Here is a 16,318-nt window from a genome sequence, read left to right as displayed (position 1 = left end):
AAAATAAATCTTATAATGGACTTCATACATAAGACTGTACATAATATGTAGATGTAACAAAGGCGTAGAACATTTTTGGCCTGGCAGCCAGCCTTGTAAGACATGGACCACTTATAAACACCATCTCCAACTCCTCAAAAGATTTCATCAATGGTGTCTCTGAAAATTTTTACACATCACTTGGGAAGACAGGCGGACTAATGCCAGTGTGTTGGAAGAAGCAAAGATCACCAGTGATGAAGCAATGATTCTTCAATATCAACTTCGTTGGACTGGTTGTGTTGTGTGGATGCCAGATTATCGTCTTCCAAAGTAACTATTAAACTTAAACTTAAAAATGGAAAGCATAATGCTGGTGGTCAACAAAAGAGGTGTAAAGACTCTCAAGGCAAATCTTAAAAAAAATGTAGGATAAACACCGACAATTGGGAAACACTGGCCTGTGAGTGCTCCAGCTGGAGAACAGCCTTTACGAAAGGTGTCATGGGCTTTGAAGACGCTCGAACTCAGGACGAAAGGGAGAAAAGTGTTAAGAGGAAGGCACGCTTGGCAAACCCACACCGTGACCAACTCCCACCTGGAAACCTATGTCTCCACTGTGGAAGGATATGTGAATCCAGAATTGGCCCCCACAGTCACTTCCAGACTCACTGTTAAGAGACAATCTTACTCGGCTACGACTGATCGCCAAAGAAGAAGAAGATCTCTCTCTACTTCTGCAGACAGGTGGGTGGTGCATGTGTTTTTGACCAGCACTTTCCAAGTGCCCAACACCAGCTGGTTGACAGGCACTTAGGAACAGCAGCAGAAGGGGCTTTGACAGCCCTATGCCTAGGACTTCAACCCTGCTTTCTTCTAGGATCGGCTGCATGATTGAATTCCATGTGAGGAACTTGGTCATGCAGCTGTTCCATTAAGGATGAACTCCCTGCCCCTTAGGTGATGGGTGTTGACTTCAACCATGCTCCCTGCAGGGTTCAGCTGTGCGACCAAGTTCCCCACAGGGACCTCTGTCATGCAACCGATCCACGGATGTCAACAGGTGTGGGGCAGGTGGGCGTGGTTTGGGGAAAACGGCCTTATGGGCCAAACTGGGTCCCATGCCAGGCCACAACTAGCTCACAAGCTGCAGGGTCTGCATCCCTGCAGTAAGTACATACAGATAAATTAAAACAAATTGGTTGGGAGTGAAGAGGAGGAAAATGGAAGACACATTTTCAAGTACCCCATGGAATGGTGAAAGTATGTACTGATGAGGATGGAAGGATGCAGCAATGATATGGACTGATTGCATGGGCAAAGTCAAGCGGGACCAGGAAAACATCAATTCCCAAAACTATAGACCTGCCAGACACTATTTTCAAAGACTAACAGATCTCTGTATTAGCTATATAATCTGGTTTTTCCCATGTTTCCATACTGTCATCTCCCAGCTCCAATCATGATTCTGATCACTGACTTAAGACAGTTGGGTCACCATCACTCTGCTCACCAGGTCTGTATTCCTCTCGGGCTGAATTAATCTGTACTTCAGTCTCTGCAGAAATTTGCAATTTCTGTGTCACCTCCTCTGCCGTCTTCTTTGTGTTGCTAAGTACAATGATGAGGCTCTCATCTTCCACCAGAGAGCCTTGTGTGCTTGTCAGCCGGTACAGCAAGTTATCTTCCAGTTCTTTCATCTTTCTTTTGTTAGCAGTCACATCTTCCATCAGATCCGTTCTCTCTTTCTCCAGCTCCTGTTAAAGTTCACCATGAAGCCACACATCAGCGAAATGCTTTGTCAGAAGCAGGCTCATTAATGTATACAATACACAAAGTCAAAAGTATAGGCAGTGCAGTAATGGGTATAACAGGCAATGTAACTGAGACCCCAAATGTGGCTCTCAATATATGATTTTTGGACTCCACTTCCCATTAGCCCCAGCCAGCCCCAGTGGCAAATGGACAGGGGTTATAGGAGCTGTAGTCTATAATAATGTCTAGATGAGTACAGCTTTCCCCTTCCCCTTTCTACAGGGAGACAGGCATGCCTTGATACCTGATTTTTATTTCCACTAGGAACATGCATGAAATCCAGACTCCGAAGAAAACCAGAGTGGTCTGCAGAACTCAACCTTGCAACTCATCCATCAATGTGGCAAAGACCATTTCAAAGCCTCAGACCAAACCAGATCACATAGTGTTTCTGAAACAAAGCCCACTGGAAATTGATGGGTCCAATTTCACTCCCCGAAATGGAGCCACTTGCAAGTGGGACCAGAGAATCCATCCTGAACTCCAGATGGAACTAAATCTCCTGGCATTCCTAGTTCTAGCAGATCTTGAACACTATGGAATCCATGGCAAACACTTCATTAGGTAGCCAAACTAGATGGTGTGGCAGCTGTCATGTCACAACACCATGGAAAAAAATCTGGAGTTTTCCCAGTCACACTGCAATGACAGATCTTACAAGCAACCTGTTATGCTACATAATATTTATGCTTGGCTAAAACACTACAATAGATCCAACTGTTGCACAGACAGGAATGATTAATTTCCCATTGTTAGTGCCATCAAAAAGTTAATTTGCATCTAATTCAAAACTGGGCTTCATTCTGCAGGATGTGACTTGACCATAACGAGCTTAAAAATCTTCCTGCATGGAAGACAGACCTATGGCATGTACAATCTGCAGAAACAAAAGGAAATGTAATTGGGGATTGTGAAAGTAATTTATGAGAATTATGAGTTTTCTTTGGACAAGCCGTGATAGGAAATCTGAACATTAAAAATGCAAATACCTTTGAAGCAAAGGATGAAAAGGTAATCCAGAAAGAAATGAGGGAACAGTTGCTCATTTCATTTGTTTTAATTAGTTTCCATTTCAAGATGAAAAGGTTGCAGAGGCAAGACATCTCCAGAATACAAACAGGTGTAATTGCAACATTCTAGCACGTGATCTTATGCCTACAAGGTTTTCTTTTCTTTTTTTTCTGGACAACAGCAGTAATTTTCATATGCAGCATTATATATATATATATATATATATATATATTTGCTTTCGTAGATTTTCACGGGTACAGGAATGCAGGTTTTGGTGTCCTCGGGTGTCTTCCCGTGTAAAAGTTGGGGTGTCTAGGCGACGTTTCGACGAGGTCTCACTCGTCATCTTCAGGCTGGTGCTTTCGGCTTCTTGTTCCAGTAACAAGAAGCCGAAAGCACCAGCCTGAAGATGACGAGTGAGACCTCGTCGAAACGTTGCCTAGACACCCCAACTTTTACACGGGAAGACACCCGAGGACACCAAAACCTGCACATATATATATATATATATATATATATATATATATATATATAGCCATTCTAGTACTATACTCCAGACATCATTGTGCAAGACAATCTCATTTTAATGTAGACATGTTACACGCCACTGCGTAACATAACCTGCTAATCGAGACACATAAAGAAAGTATTAAAACTGGAAGCACAGATGTAGCCCATTACACACATTTCCAAAACTGATACGCTCTTCAGCAAAGCCTCAATGAAGCAATTTTTTAATGACTTGATTGCCACAAGTCAACAACAGTTAAAAGCATTAATGGGGGGCATGGGGAGGTCAATGCATGCTATCTTATGTCACTATGGTTTGTAGGGCAAGCACAAACCATGGTTTGTCAACTCAGGTACAATGGTTGCCTGAACCAGGAAGTCACAGAAGAGATGGGAGGGCTCAAACCCAACAGCTAAATCATGGTTTGGCCATTATGTCAGAACCAACAGTATGTCTGGTACACAGCCAGGAAGAAGAATATTCTTTTCCTTATACATTGTGATACTGAAAAGCTTGTAAAATACCAACATGGTCATCATTACTCCCTGCTTCTTGGGAAACCTAGTTCTAGGATGAGGCTACCAATTTCCCACTCTGAAGTTTGCAGAAAAACTGGGTCCTGTAGTGGTTAAACAGGTTTAGGGATGAAGGGTTGATGTGGCCTTAACCTTTCAAGGTTAATAAAGAAAGATGGATGAGATTTTGAAATATTGTGCAAAAGGGAAATGCTTGTGATGACCATCCTTCTTCAAACTTTATCAGGTGCAATCCCAGGGTCAAGGCAGCCTTTGGGGCAAAGAATGATCACTTGGCTGTAGATAGTATGCTTTGAATATGTCTTACACACAGAATGTCTCCAATAAAGTCCCACAGCATCTGTTAAAACTCCGAAGCCTGTGGGCACTTTCTGAAGTCCTTTCGCATGCAGCTAGGACCAGTTTCTTCACCTCTGAACTTCTTGTATGATGCACAACTTAGCATAGTAGTGCAGCTTTTTCTAGGCAACAATTGAGACTGCTCAGTCAGGAACAAAGCTGGCGACTGGTTTTGTAGTTTATTATATATGGCAGTAAACTCACAAGCTATATGCAAAACAAAAAAATTCCTTCCAGTAGCACCTTAAAGACCAACTAAGTCAGTTCTTGGTATGAGCTTTCGTGTGCATGCAATATGCAAGTTACTATATACAGACATGACCTTTATCACCGTCCAAGCACTCCAGGTTACTCCTAACTAGCCAAACAATGTCATAGGTCATGCTGCCTATATAAGAGACCTCAGCCAATCACCGAGCTGTTACTAGGCCCTCTTATCTCCAGGCAAATTTCTCCCATGCTCTTGTCTCCCTAGCCTGTAGTCAAAACACTAATTGCTCACTTGCCAAGCTGCATGTAGACTATGAACTCCAAGAGCATCATCCGTTAAAGAACCTCAGGTTGGAGGGATGGGGAAAGGGCCTTGAAGTGCCACCTGTCGGTCAAAATGGACAATGGGCATGACTCATGCAGATTCATACGTCCATATGCAATGTAAAAAAGTTTTAAAAAATATATATATAAAACACAGAAATAGTAGGTGGGAAAGCGGAGGAGATGTATGAGAAAGAAAGCGCTGCTGAACTATGTTGATTCTGCTTCAAGTATCTCACTTATTTTACTGGAGTGTTGTTTTGTCTGGTCCCCATTGCATCTCAGGAAGCTGTGAAGCTCATCATTCCAATGTTAGAAAACAGAAAAAAAATCACCACGGTAAACGGCAACAAAACTCTGTACAAATGATAGTTCCAGAATTGTCAGAGATTCTTTCTCACTTACCTGTTTTTCTGTTAGAATGACTCTCCCCAGCAGCTGGTCTTCTAGACCCTTCATAGTGACAGTAAAATCGATAATGGAGGTACGAGCACTAATCTCGGGGGTATATGCTGGATTCGGGAGCTTGGTGGTAATATAAAGTCTGAAGCCATTCATTACATCCATTTCTTTATCCCCAACTTTTACCTAATTAACAAAAGCGATGATGGGAGTAGAAGAGAATTAAAAGCCCTGAAAAGCTTTATTGTACTCTTTCAAGCATCGGCTTGTTATTTAGGGTACAACACCTAGCTTCAGTTATTGTTTTACTTTAGTAAAGCAACACTTGGTATTTCAGACAGTTGCCATGTAAGCAATTACACCTTTGTTAATGCAGCAGACAGTAAGTTTCAAGAACATTTTTGCTTCCCTCACCTTGTATGTAGAGCCTGTTTTGATGAAGTTTCTTTCCAGTACATTGTCCAAAGCTGGATCCAGTTCTTCGCCAACATCTTCAATTAACAATGGCCTTCCAAGAGACAGGCTATCCTCCAAGTGGTTTCTAAAATACTTGTGATTCAGAGAGGTGATCTGAAAAGAGAACCATTCTAATCATCTATTAAGCTGCTTGTTCACCAGGGGGAAAACCAACTCTCTCCTCTGTCCTATGCTCCCCTTGACTGTGTGAGCTATTTTTTGGTGCTGAGTGCCATCATGCATGGTGGTCTGAAGAAGGGAGCCAATGTCACCCCAAGCCCAGTTCAAAGTGTTGGTGCTGTCCTTCAAAGCCCTAAACAGCTTCAGACCCATACACCTGAAGGAGCATCTCTACCACCGTCATTCAGCCCAGACAGGTCCAGCTCTGAGGGCCTTCTGGCGATTCCCTCACTTTGAGAAGTGAGGTCACAAGGAACCAGGCAGAGGGCCTCCTCAGTAGTCACATCCTCCCTGTGGAATGCCCTCCCATCAGATGTCAAGGAGACAAGTAACTATACAACCTTTAGAAGACAGCCGAAGACAGGGAAGTTTTAAATGTTTGATATTATGTTTTTGTATATGCTGGAAGCCACCCAGAGTGCCTGGGGCAACCAAGTCAGATGGGTGTGGTACAATTATATTATTATTATTATTATTATTATTATTATTATTATTATTATTATTATTTTGCGAGGCACTCTGCTTCATACTGTATCTAAGTTATGTACAGAAAGGGAGTTAGTCTTTGTGTCGTTTGCCCATTCCTTGTGATTTTGTTTGTACAGGGAGATGGAAATGGTTAATGTAGATTGACCAATGAGAAAGCACAGAGGCGGAGCCTACCTGGTTTTGAGGCTCAGCCCAGGGGCTTTACCATTGGGAGATAGAGGAGTCAGAGCCAGACAGAGCCCGTAAAAGGCAAACATAGCGGTTGTGACAGCTAGAGTGAGAGACAGGGATAGAACTGAGAGAGGAGAGTGTGACAGTGTGAGATAGTGCCACGTCTAGTTAAGGGTACGCATTTGAGAAACCATTCTGAATATATTTAAAACCTGTTTGTTCTTCAATAAACTTTAATCTTCGTTTAACCTGACTGAGTATTTCACCAAAAGAAACCTGGTTGGTGGCAGCGGAAGAATAAAGCAGTAGTGTACAGGTCAATAGTCTGTGAAACGACCGGGAGCTCTGTACGAACGCCACAGTCTTCTATCCCAAGATTGATTATTTACAAAATGCACCCAAATTCATTTTTAGTACCCATACGTTCTTTATTAAAATGTTATTTTGGAATATGTGATGTATGCTACAGGTCGCATTTTCATCGCTGCTGACTAAAATGCCTTTTTTAATGAGCAGGAATATAAGCAAAATGGAATCTGGTTTACCTGAAGTTCATTCCTGGTTTCCTTGTTTTTAATCCAGATCTTGCCTTGAGTCTGCGGGTCAATCAGCAGAGGATAACGAGCTGCTTTTGTGACTATGATGCCGTTTTGTATAGACAGGTCGTCATTTGGCAACCCTTGAAGGTTCCATTCGCTGACCGTGGGGGCATCTATCAACATCTCTGTGAGATTCAGATTGTTTCCAAATGGGATTTTCCTGGTTTTCATTTCTTTTTGCCAACCGGTTAACAACAGATTTCGGAACTCTTGGTTAAAAGGACCGGAATAGGACAGAAAGGCCGTGGCAAGCAGCACATCCCCTAAATTAATACACACAGAGAGAGATCACATTTGATAAATGCTGAAGGAGCAATATCAAAGCGCTGTTGAGCAAATTGCATGTGCTGGCAGTGAATACAAACACAAATATCTCTAAGAAGCGAGAAGCAAAAAAACTAAGATTTAATGGGCCTCTCTCACTCAATTTATGTGAATATCTGATCACTGTTCATGCAGAACAGAAAGCACATAAGAGGCATTTGTAATGAGAATAAGCATTATGGCCGGTACAGATGTTAGATTCTCATTGCAAACATGCTCTCAGAATACAGAAACAAGAGCAGCTTTAAGCCTAATGTGTTAGAATGTTGGATCCAGAATTTTTATGAGCGGAAAAAAGACGGGAGCTAGTTTTTGCAGACCCCCCTGGAAAGCTGTTCTGAAAGGTTGAAGGACCCTCTGAAATATGAGTGTGGGAGGTTGGTGTGTGTGTGTGTGTGGCAATCTCTCATATTTGCACTTTCTGAAGCAATAGAAGAACTGAAATACAGGCATCTTTCAAAATTCACACATATCTGAATTTTGCAATGCAATTTCCCAGCCAAACAATGGTGACAAAAATACATATGAACGGGGAAAGTGTGTATAAAAATTAAATACAGAATCCTATGTGTCTATCTATTGTGGGACGCGGGTGGCATTGTGGGTTAAACCACGGGGGGGGGGAGAGACTTTCATTCTTCTTCTTTTTTACATCCAGCGATCAAAAGGGATCCCACGATCGACTGCCAGCATCCAGGGTCATCTACCTGTCGATCGTGGTCGACCGGTTGGACATCCCTGGTGTATATGATTATGATTTATTTGTGATGATATTTGTTAAAGGCAAAAATATTTCAAAACCAGAGAAAAGAAATGGCACTGCATTCGCCTTACCCACAAGCCTCTTCGTTTGCGCAGCAAATTCTTTACTTTGATCAGTCCATCTCTCCTTCTCTCCGGCTAGCCCGCTAATAAGACTAGAGGCCGTCTGCATTTTGTGCCTGCAGCGTTCTGCGTCCTCAAGCAACGTCTGCCCAAAGCAAATACATTAGCATACCTAAGTAGAGGAAACAGCTTGACCCAAATGCCATCTGCAACAGTTTTATGGCACATGGTGTTTTGTAGATGATGCACTTACCACTGATATAAGCAGCCTATAGTTCGCACCTATTTATACATTACATTTACATATCACCTTGATCTTCCATGGATCTCAAGGTGGGGTACAGGGTTTTCCTCCTCCCCATGAAGTACTTCACCCTGTGAAGTAGGTTAGGCTAAGAGATGGTGACTGGCCCAGCGAGCTTCACAGCTGAGTGGGGATTTGAACCCTGCTCTCCCCAGGTCATAGTCCAACACTCTAACCATTACACCACGCTGGCTCTCTCTGCATCAGGATTTACTTCCTGCAGATACTTGGGATGCAGAATTTCATTGCTATTGGAGCTCTAGCAAAAGAACAGAGATTCTAGCCACAGTACTTTGATCTGGACTGCACACAAGGATGGCCACTTGCCTGGGTGCCCAGATTATTTATTTATTTATTTATTTATTTATTTATAGCATTTTTATTGCACTCTCCAGTCAAATATGCTCTCAGGAGTGCCTCAGATAAAATCTATAAAAACAAGATGGTATGCCTGGAACCGCAGAAAGAGGGGGAAGGAAGTCAAGTTCTGAAATGTCAAAATGATTGTAAAATTAGTGAAATGTATAAAATTAGTGAAATGTATAAACTTGAAATATATAATAAAAATAAATGCTTGTCTCTGTGAAACGCCTCCCGGGCAGAGTGACATACCTGTTTCTCTCTCATCGCCTTCTCATACTCAGCCTGCACAATATCTAGCTCAGTTTGTTTGGCGTCCAACTCGGCTTGAGCTTTTTGGAGATCCAACATGGCGGTGGCCAGACGGTTCTCTTGTACTGCCAGGTTAGCCTAGAATACACCCGTTCACAGAGAACAACTGTCATAAATTGCTAAGCAGGATTGAATCCCTTACCAAAAAGATAGATAGATATAGATATAGATATAGATATAGATATAGATATAGATGGTATAGATGGTATAGATATATAGATATATAGATATATAGATATATAGATATATAGATATAGATATGGATATATGGATATATGGATATATGGATATATAGATATATAGATATATAGATATAGATATATAGATATAGATACAGATACAGATATAGATATGAAAAACAGGCAAAGCTCTTTTTTAAAAAAGCATAAAACTGACTGTGTGTGGTAAGTGTAGCCATTGATAAATGAATGTTTAATGGAGTGGTAATAAATTTGATGCAGTATTACAGTATTAATGATCCTGAAAGGCCACACTGTTTTGAAAAGAGACTATAAGCAGACCTACACATATAACAGACTGCAGGAGACAGATTTTTCATTCTTCCCTGTGGAATAAGTGCAACAAACAACTCCTTACGAATCGAAATGCAGCACATCAGGAAGGCTCCATCCAAACCAGGCTTCCTCAAACTCGGCCCTCCAGCTGTTTTGGGACTACAACTCCCATCATCCCTAGCTAACAGTACCAGTGGTCAGGGATGATGGGAACTGTAGTCCCAAAACAGCTGGAGGGCTGAGTTTGGGGATGCCTGATCTGAACATTCTCTCTGCTGTGCTAGTTTCTAGTTTTTGCAAAGAGGGTTTGCTTTAAAAAATATATGTGTAGAGGAACATTTAAAAATTAGCAATCCTTCCCAAAGTTTAAGAATACCCTTGAGTCTCATCCAGAGGCTCCAATTGGTAGAAAATGCTTTGGCTAGGCTGTTGAGAGAAATAGACCCTCACCAGCACGCAACTCTGGTGCTCAGAAACTTGCATTACCAGCCCATGTTCAGTGTAGCATTAGTAATTTGTAGAAGCATAATAATTTGGTCCTGAATACGTCAGGAACTGCCCAATCCTTTATATCTCTAATTAATCACTGAGGTCCTGAGGAGAGTCACTGTTTGGTGGTCCGTTTGTCCCCCCCATGGCGCAGATGCACAGCTCATATCCACAAGGAGCTGTGTGTGCTCATTACTGTGGACCCAATCCTGCTGAACTCCCTTCCAGTTGAGGTCAGACAGCGCCTCCTCGCCCCCCCCCCACCCCTTGAACGTCCAGTGCTTACTGATGACTTTTTGTTATTCCAGCAGGCTTTTTAAGTGAATTCTGATTTTATGCTTTAAACTTGCTTTTAACCTCCTTGCATCAGGTCTCCTGTACCCCGTTTAGAGGCGACTGTGATTAAGAGGTGTACAGATTGGGGGGCAGGGAGTGGCAGAGTTCTTTCTGCAACCCTAGGACTCATGTAAGTAAAGGTCAAGGGACCCCTGACCATTAGGTCCAGTCGTGGCCGACTCTGGGGTTGCAGCGCTCATCTCGCTTTATTGGCCGAGGGAGCCGGCGTACAGCTTCCGGGTCATGTGGCAGCTTCCAGGTCATGTGGCGAACCAGAGCAGCGCACGGAAACGCCGTTTACCTTCCCACCGGAGCGGTACCTATTTATCTACTTGCACTGGCATGCTTTCAAACTGCTAGGTTGGCAGGAGCAGGGACCGAGCAACAGGAGCTCACCTCGTGAAGACTCATGTACATCTACCCTAAAAGGAAGGAAGGAAGGAAGGAAGGAAGGAAGGAAGGAAGGAAGGAAGGAAGGGAAAGAAAGGAAGGAAGGAAGGAAGGAAGGAAGGAAGGAAGGAAGGAAGGAAGGAAGATAGGAAGGAAAGAGAAAGAAAGACTCTCAGAAGATCAGGACAAATAATCAGCTTCTTGCACTTCATGTCCCAAGACCATATGCATCAGGTGATTTAGTTTCACTCCAGTTTCAGCTTTGCCCTGTTTATTTGTGCTTACCTTTAAAGGCAGAACTTCCTTGTTGATCGCAAAGAAAGCAGCCATCGCTTTGGTCCATGAGCAAATGCCAGCCACGTTTCCACATACCCTCCTAGCTGTCTCAATATTGTAGTCTGACATTTCAAAGTAAGGACTCAAGAGCTCCACTACTTCTTCGTTTATTGTATCTTTCGGAAATTGCTAGAGATATCATGGAAAAGATAATTTAGCTCCATTGACTCGTCCAAAATGATACATCCTTTCACCATCCTAAATTAATCTCTATGCACGCTCACACTAAGAAAGGCAAACAGTAACAGGGACACAAACCTTAGGTGACTCCCTATTGATTTTAGAACAGTATCTCAAGAGTCACTAAAGGCTATTTTAAAAGCTGCGCCAAATATGCCTCATTCATCATATCACCATCTTGTGAAACTGTTTTGCTAAATAGGCTCTCCCCCTGCGTACTTTTATTTAAATTCTACATGCCGTCAATAACATATCCTCCTTAAGGTCGTGCTTTTGTAATTGCTGGGAGGAGAAATCCTGATTTAGCAATCACTAAGTTCATCATTTATTTTAGTGTGATGTAGATGGTGATTTGAATAATCCTATAAATACCTACACACAAGAGTGTTGCTACTTCTAAATCAGTCCTAGGTCCTGTTGGTCTCCTGCCAAACCTCCATTGAATTACTCTGGGTGATGCCTTCGTATCTCCTTTCTTCCCTAGCAAGTCCACGCTGTTCGTGTAAACACAGTTTTCCATTTCGGCCAAGTGTCTAATTGGCCTCCTGAATCATCCTAAGGCTGTTTCCTTTTATTGCACTTGCAATACAATCACTCCTGTTCTGCATTGCATCTTATGTTCTTGAATTTTACACCTTTGTAATCTGAATTTTACACCTTGTTTTATGTCAACGCAAGCTACTATTTTGGTAACATTGCTGTCTGCGTTAATAAAATCTGGGCTATTTAATTTTCCACATATACGGTCTTCAGGGGAATTCCAATTTAATAAACCGTGGCAAGTCCTGGAACCGGGGGTTGTTTGTTTTCATGAATCTTAATCAGGCCCCTAGTTTTTAACAGTACTCCTGGGGTAATTGACGAGGGGGCAAAATCCTCTGCGCATTTACTGGGAATGCAACAGTCCTTTCACATGAGATAGTGGCATGCTAAAGTGGGCACATGTATGCATAAAATTCCACGTTGCTAACGCACATACACCTCAGTGCTGAGGGATCTCTATGGCTGGAAACAATCAAGAGCTGAAAGTGTGCTTCTGATAGTTCCTTGGCAAGAAGAGCTAGCTGACAGCATAAATCAGCTGATTGGTTGTGGCAGTGAGCCCCTTTGAAATTGTCCATTTGTAGGTGCCCATTTGTCGGTTTGGTTTGTTTTCGAACAGCATCTACCAATGGACATTGCCAGGCTCAATGTAAGCACGAATCAGCTGGCAGCATGCTCCTTTGAAGTTGTTACCCAACATTATGCAACATCAGGTGATCTACAGATGTGTGGCTGTTTTCTAGTCCTGAAAAGCAGATAAAAATGCTTTAAATAGGTTTGGGAGAAGGTACTCTGTTGAGGGACAGATGGGAAATTCTTTGGGAGGCTAGATTTGTCTTCCAATTGTCTCAAGACAAATAAAATGTAGTATAAACACTGACAGCTGGGAAACACTGGCCTGTGAGCGCTCCAGGTGGAGAACAGCCTTTACCAAAGGTGTCATGGGCTTTGAAGACACTCAAACTCAGGACGCAAGGGAGAAACGTGCTAAGAGGTAGGCACGCTTGGCAAACCCTCACCATGATCAACTCCCACCCGGAAACCAATGTCCCCACTGTAGAAGGGTGTGTGGATCCAGAATTGGCCTCCACAGTCACTTACGGACTCATTGTTAAAACTGTGTTTATGGAAGACAATCTTATTCGGCTACGAGTGATCACCAAAGAAGAAAAAGAAGATATACAGTGTTTGGGCTTCAAAAATTCACTGAATATATTTTGTTCTGATGCATCAGGCCCACACGCACTGTCTCGGGTTCTGATCGCATCAAGGCTTTTGACACACCTGCAGGTTCTGTAAGAAGTTCCCTGCTGTCATCAGCTTCAAGGACTCCTGCCAGGAGGGAAAGGTGCAGTTTTTCTCCTGGTCAATTTTGACAGCGTTTACCCTCCTCTGGAACAGCAGCAACACACAATCCATGATGCGCATGATAAGATGAGGTGGTCGACCCAAAGTGCGGACAGTGGCAATGTCTGCAGGCTTGATAGTCTGGGGTATTGAAAACAGCACAGAATTAGGAGGTGCAGTTTGACATCTGAACCATCGATCATTGAATCCTCACCGACAGATCTTTTCCTGACAAGTGAAGATTTATCTTCAAGTCTTGTGTAAGGCATCCATTTTATCACAAATAGCTAACACTTTCCACTTGTCCTACACTAACCTGCAAAGCAGCCTCAGCCTCTTCTAAGGCAGGCTTGGCGGCCTCTAGTTTTTCCTCAGCGATACCCTTGTCTGCCGAAATGTTGTCGACAATAACCTGGGCTTTGTCTTTCACTTTCTGTACTTCCGCCTTCACCTTTTCAGCAGCCTGCGCTTTTACAGTGACTTCTTTTAACACCTATTGAGGAAACCAAACGCCAACAGAAAGAAAGCAAATGTAAGAGATCTTTGCTATTACAATAGAAATGTTTCCTGGGCAAAATATTTAATTTTCTTTAAGGGTTTTTCTTTTCATTTCAATAAACAAGCAACAAGATCCCCATGACTCCTCTTCGTAGGGGCCTTTCTTTCTGCTAAGGCATGAAAATCAAAGCTGGCCTTACCATATCGGCTTTTTCATTGGCAACCTGCAGCTCTTTCTCTTTGGCTTCCAGCTCTTTGCTCAGAGCAGCTACTGATTCAGAGGCCTCTTTCAGCTTCTCCAGTCCAGTATTCATCCTGTATTTTAACATACATCAAATAAAAACAAACACAAAAATTCCAGCTGGATCAAAGTCCCCAAAAGGTGCAAGTATCTTTCAAACCTGGCTTAGGTGAACTGATCAGAAATCAAATTTCACAGTTTTGATCCTGAAAACAAAGTATTTATGATATATATATTTTTCAACTAATGCATCTGTTAGCAGCTCACCAGGGGGTGGGGAGCAGAGGCACCAACCATCTTTCTTTGACAATGTACAGCATCACTCACCAAGTCACCACCATCACTGTTAACACACATTAACAACATATAGCAACTGTGGCCGAACGTAACTATTATTGACATTTACAATATTTCATCTAGAAGGCACCCAGGGCAATGCACAGTCAGTCAAACCATGTATACTCTTAGGTACATTTCACCTGACTCTCTGGTTTGGCCCGGAATGTGAGAATTCAGAGTAGTCCAACGAGAAGTCATACTGAGAATACTGGCTAATGTGTAAAAATATTTAGAGAAGAGTAAATGAAGGGGGAAATATTGAAGCAAACCCTTCACCTGTTGGCCAACGTTTGCACTTCAGCACTTCAGCACTTCAGCAAAAATATTTAGAGAAGAGTAAATGAAGGGGGAAATATTGAAGCAAACCCTTCACCTGTTGGCCAACGTTTGCACTTCAGCATGTTTCTCCTTGTATATCGTTTTATACCCCTGAATAAAAGACAGATAAGATTTGGGGGTCACGTGTGTAGACCGACGGTATCTCTGGAAGTAGTCAACACACTTCTCGGCAACTCCATCCTGGAAGGAGCCCATGCACTGCACCATCTCACTTTTGATCTCGTCGGTGCAGTCAACTTCGTAGGAGGACAAGAAATGTTCAGACACTGGAAGGGGAAAGGAAAAGAGTTTCCTTCGTTTATGTACAGAAGAAACCTCAGAGATGTGGAACGTTTTTAGCCACATTCACTTCTGGGCAGACATTTAGGGTCAGATGCCCGCAAGGGGCGGGACCAAAGGCAAAAGTGGGTGGAGCAACAAAGGTTAATGTTACCTTTGGACCATAGGCCAGCTTGTAAAGGCACTCTCATTCCCCTCTGAATCCCACATCTTGATAAGCAAGAAGCATTATCGGAGTTCAAGAAAACATTCCAGGCACCCCAAAAAACACTCAGAGTGAGGAAACAGTGGGGAGTGGCTTGGAAAAAGTTCAAAGGGCCAAGTGTTGATGAAGAAGAAGAAGAGGAGGAGGAGGAGGAGGAGGAGGAGGAGGAGTTTGGATTTGATATCACGCTTTATCACTACCCTAAGGAGTCTCAAAGCAGCTAACAATCTCCTTTCCCTTCCTCCCCCACAACAAACACTCTGTGAGGTGAGTGAGGCTGAGAGACTTCAGAGAAGTGTGACTGGCCCAAGGTCACCCAGCAGCTGCATGTGGAGGAGCGGGGAAGCGAACCCGGTTCACCAGATTATGAGTCCGCTGCTCTTAACCACTACACCACACTGGCTCTCTTACCCCTGATTTATAGGTTTAATGCTACAGAGAAATTGCTTCAGGGGCTTCCCCCTTAATTTCACTTCAGCCACCATTGAGCTCACTCCAGAAATGAACTGTGAAGAAAACATGGATAACCAAGCCAATTCCTCCTCTTCCTCCATCCTGGACAATCCTGAAAGTTATCCTAGATTGATCCCTTACATCCCTACTCTCTTGGATCTCTCCTCTCCTTGTCAACTGCCATTCCCAGCCTCACAAGAGCTGGGCCCAACATGCAAGCCTCTGTTTCTTCACAAGGCATACTTTTGCCCAGGCACTACAATGCATTTCTGATTTCCCACCAACAGTAATTCATGGATACGATATATGCGCAATTTTGCAACATCAATAATTTTAACCCAATGACAGCCATGCCACTACAAATAACTGGACAGTGTGTCCACAGAAATCACATTTTTTAATTGTTGCACTTGTTCGGGCAATGCTTGCTTGTTGCTGGTTTTCAATTTTATAAGTTCTTATTTCTGGCTTTTTAAAATTTGCATGTCACAGGGCTCTCTGGTTATCCTCCCAGAAGTGAAATCATCTTAGCGCTTATCTCTTTTCACTGCTGGGTAATCCTCTTTTTGTAATTATTGGGTAGTTATGCTGGTATTCTTGTCTTGATGGGATTAGGAATCCCTGTGCTGAGAGAACAGGTAAGTGGGCCTCATTATTTCTGGCATTTGCATTTCTCACATC

The 16,318-nt window shown here is 42.8% G+C and overlaps 1 protein-coding gene across 4 annotated transcripts in view; it reads right to left on the bottom strand.

Annotated features, from left to right (window-relative positions):
- Nucleotides 1-16,318, bottom strand: part of DNAH5 (dynein axonemal heavy chain 5) — a 165,418-nt gene that overhangs the window by 29,437 nt on the left and 119,663 nt on the right. For all 4 annotated transcript variants that reach the window (XM_083747096.1, XM_083747097.1, XM_083747099.1 and 1 more), the window contains 11 exons: nt 14,735-14,966; nt 13,982-14,096; nt 13,600-13,776; nt 13,221-13,424; nt 11,163-11,342; nt 9,088-9,225; nt 8,181-8,316; nt 6,969-7,285; nt 5,542-5,697; nt 5,131-5,313; nt 1,493-1,736 (listed from right to left, as the gene is read on the bottom strand). In XM_083747096.1, the coding sequence (XP_083603222.1) occupies nt 1,493-1,736; nt 5,131-5,313; nt 5,542-5,697; nt 6,969-7,285; nt 8,181-8,316; nt 9,088-9,225; nt 11,163-11,342; nt 13,221-13,424; nt 13,600-13,776; nt 13,982-14,096; nt 14,735-14,966 (2,082 nt within the window). The remainder of the gene's footprint in view (nt 1-1,492; nt 1,737-5,130; nt 5,314-5,541; nt 5,698-6,968; nt 7,286-8,180; nt 8,317-9,087; nt 9,226-11,162; nt 11,343-13,220; nt 13,425-13,599; nt 13,777-13,981; nt 14,097-14,734; nt 14,967-16,318) is intronic.

Source organism: Podarcis gaigeae, assembly GCF_964106915.1.
Source record: "Podarcis gaigeae genome assembly, chromosome: 7".
Taxonomy (NCBI): Eukaryota; Metazoa; Chordata; class Lepidosauria; order Squamata; family Lacertidae; genus Podarcis; species Podarcis gaigeae.
This window is presented reverse-complemented; position numbering and strand designations above follow the sequence as displayed.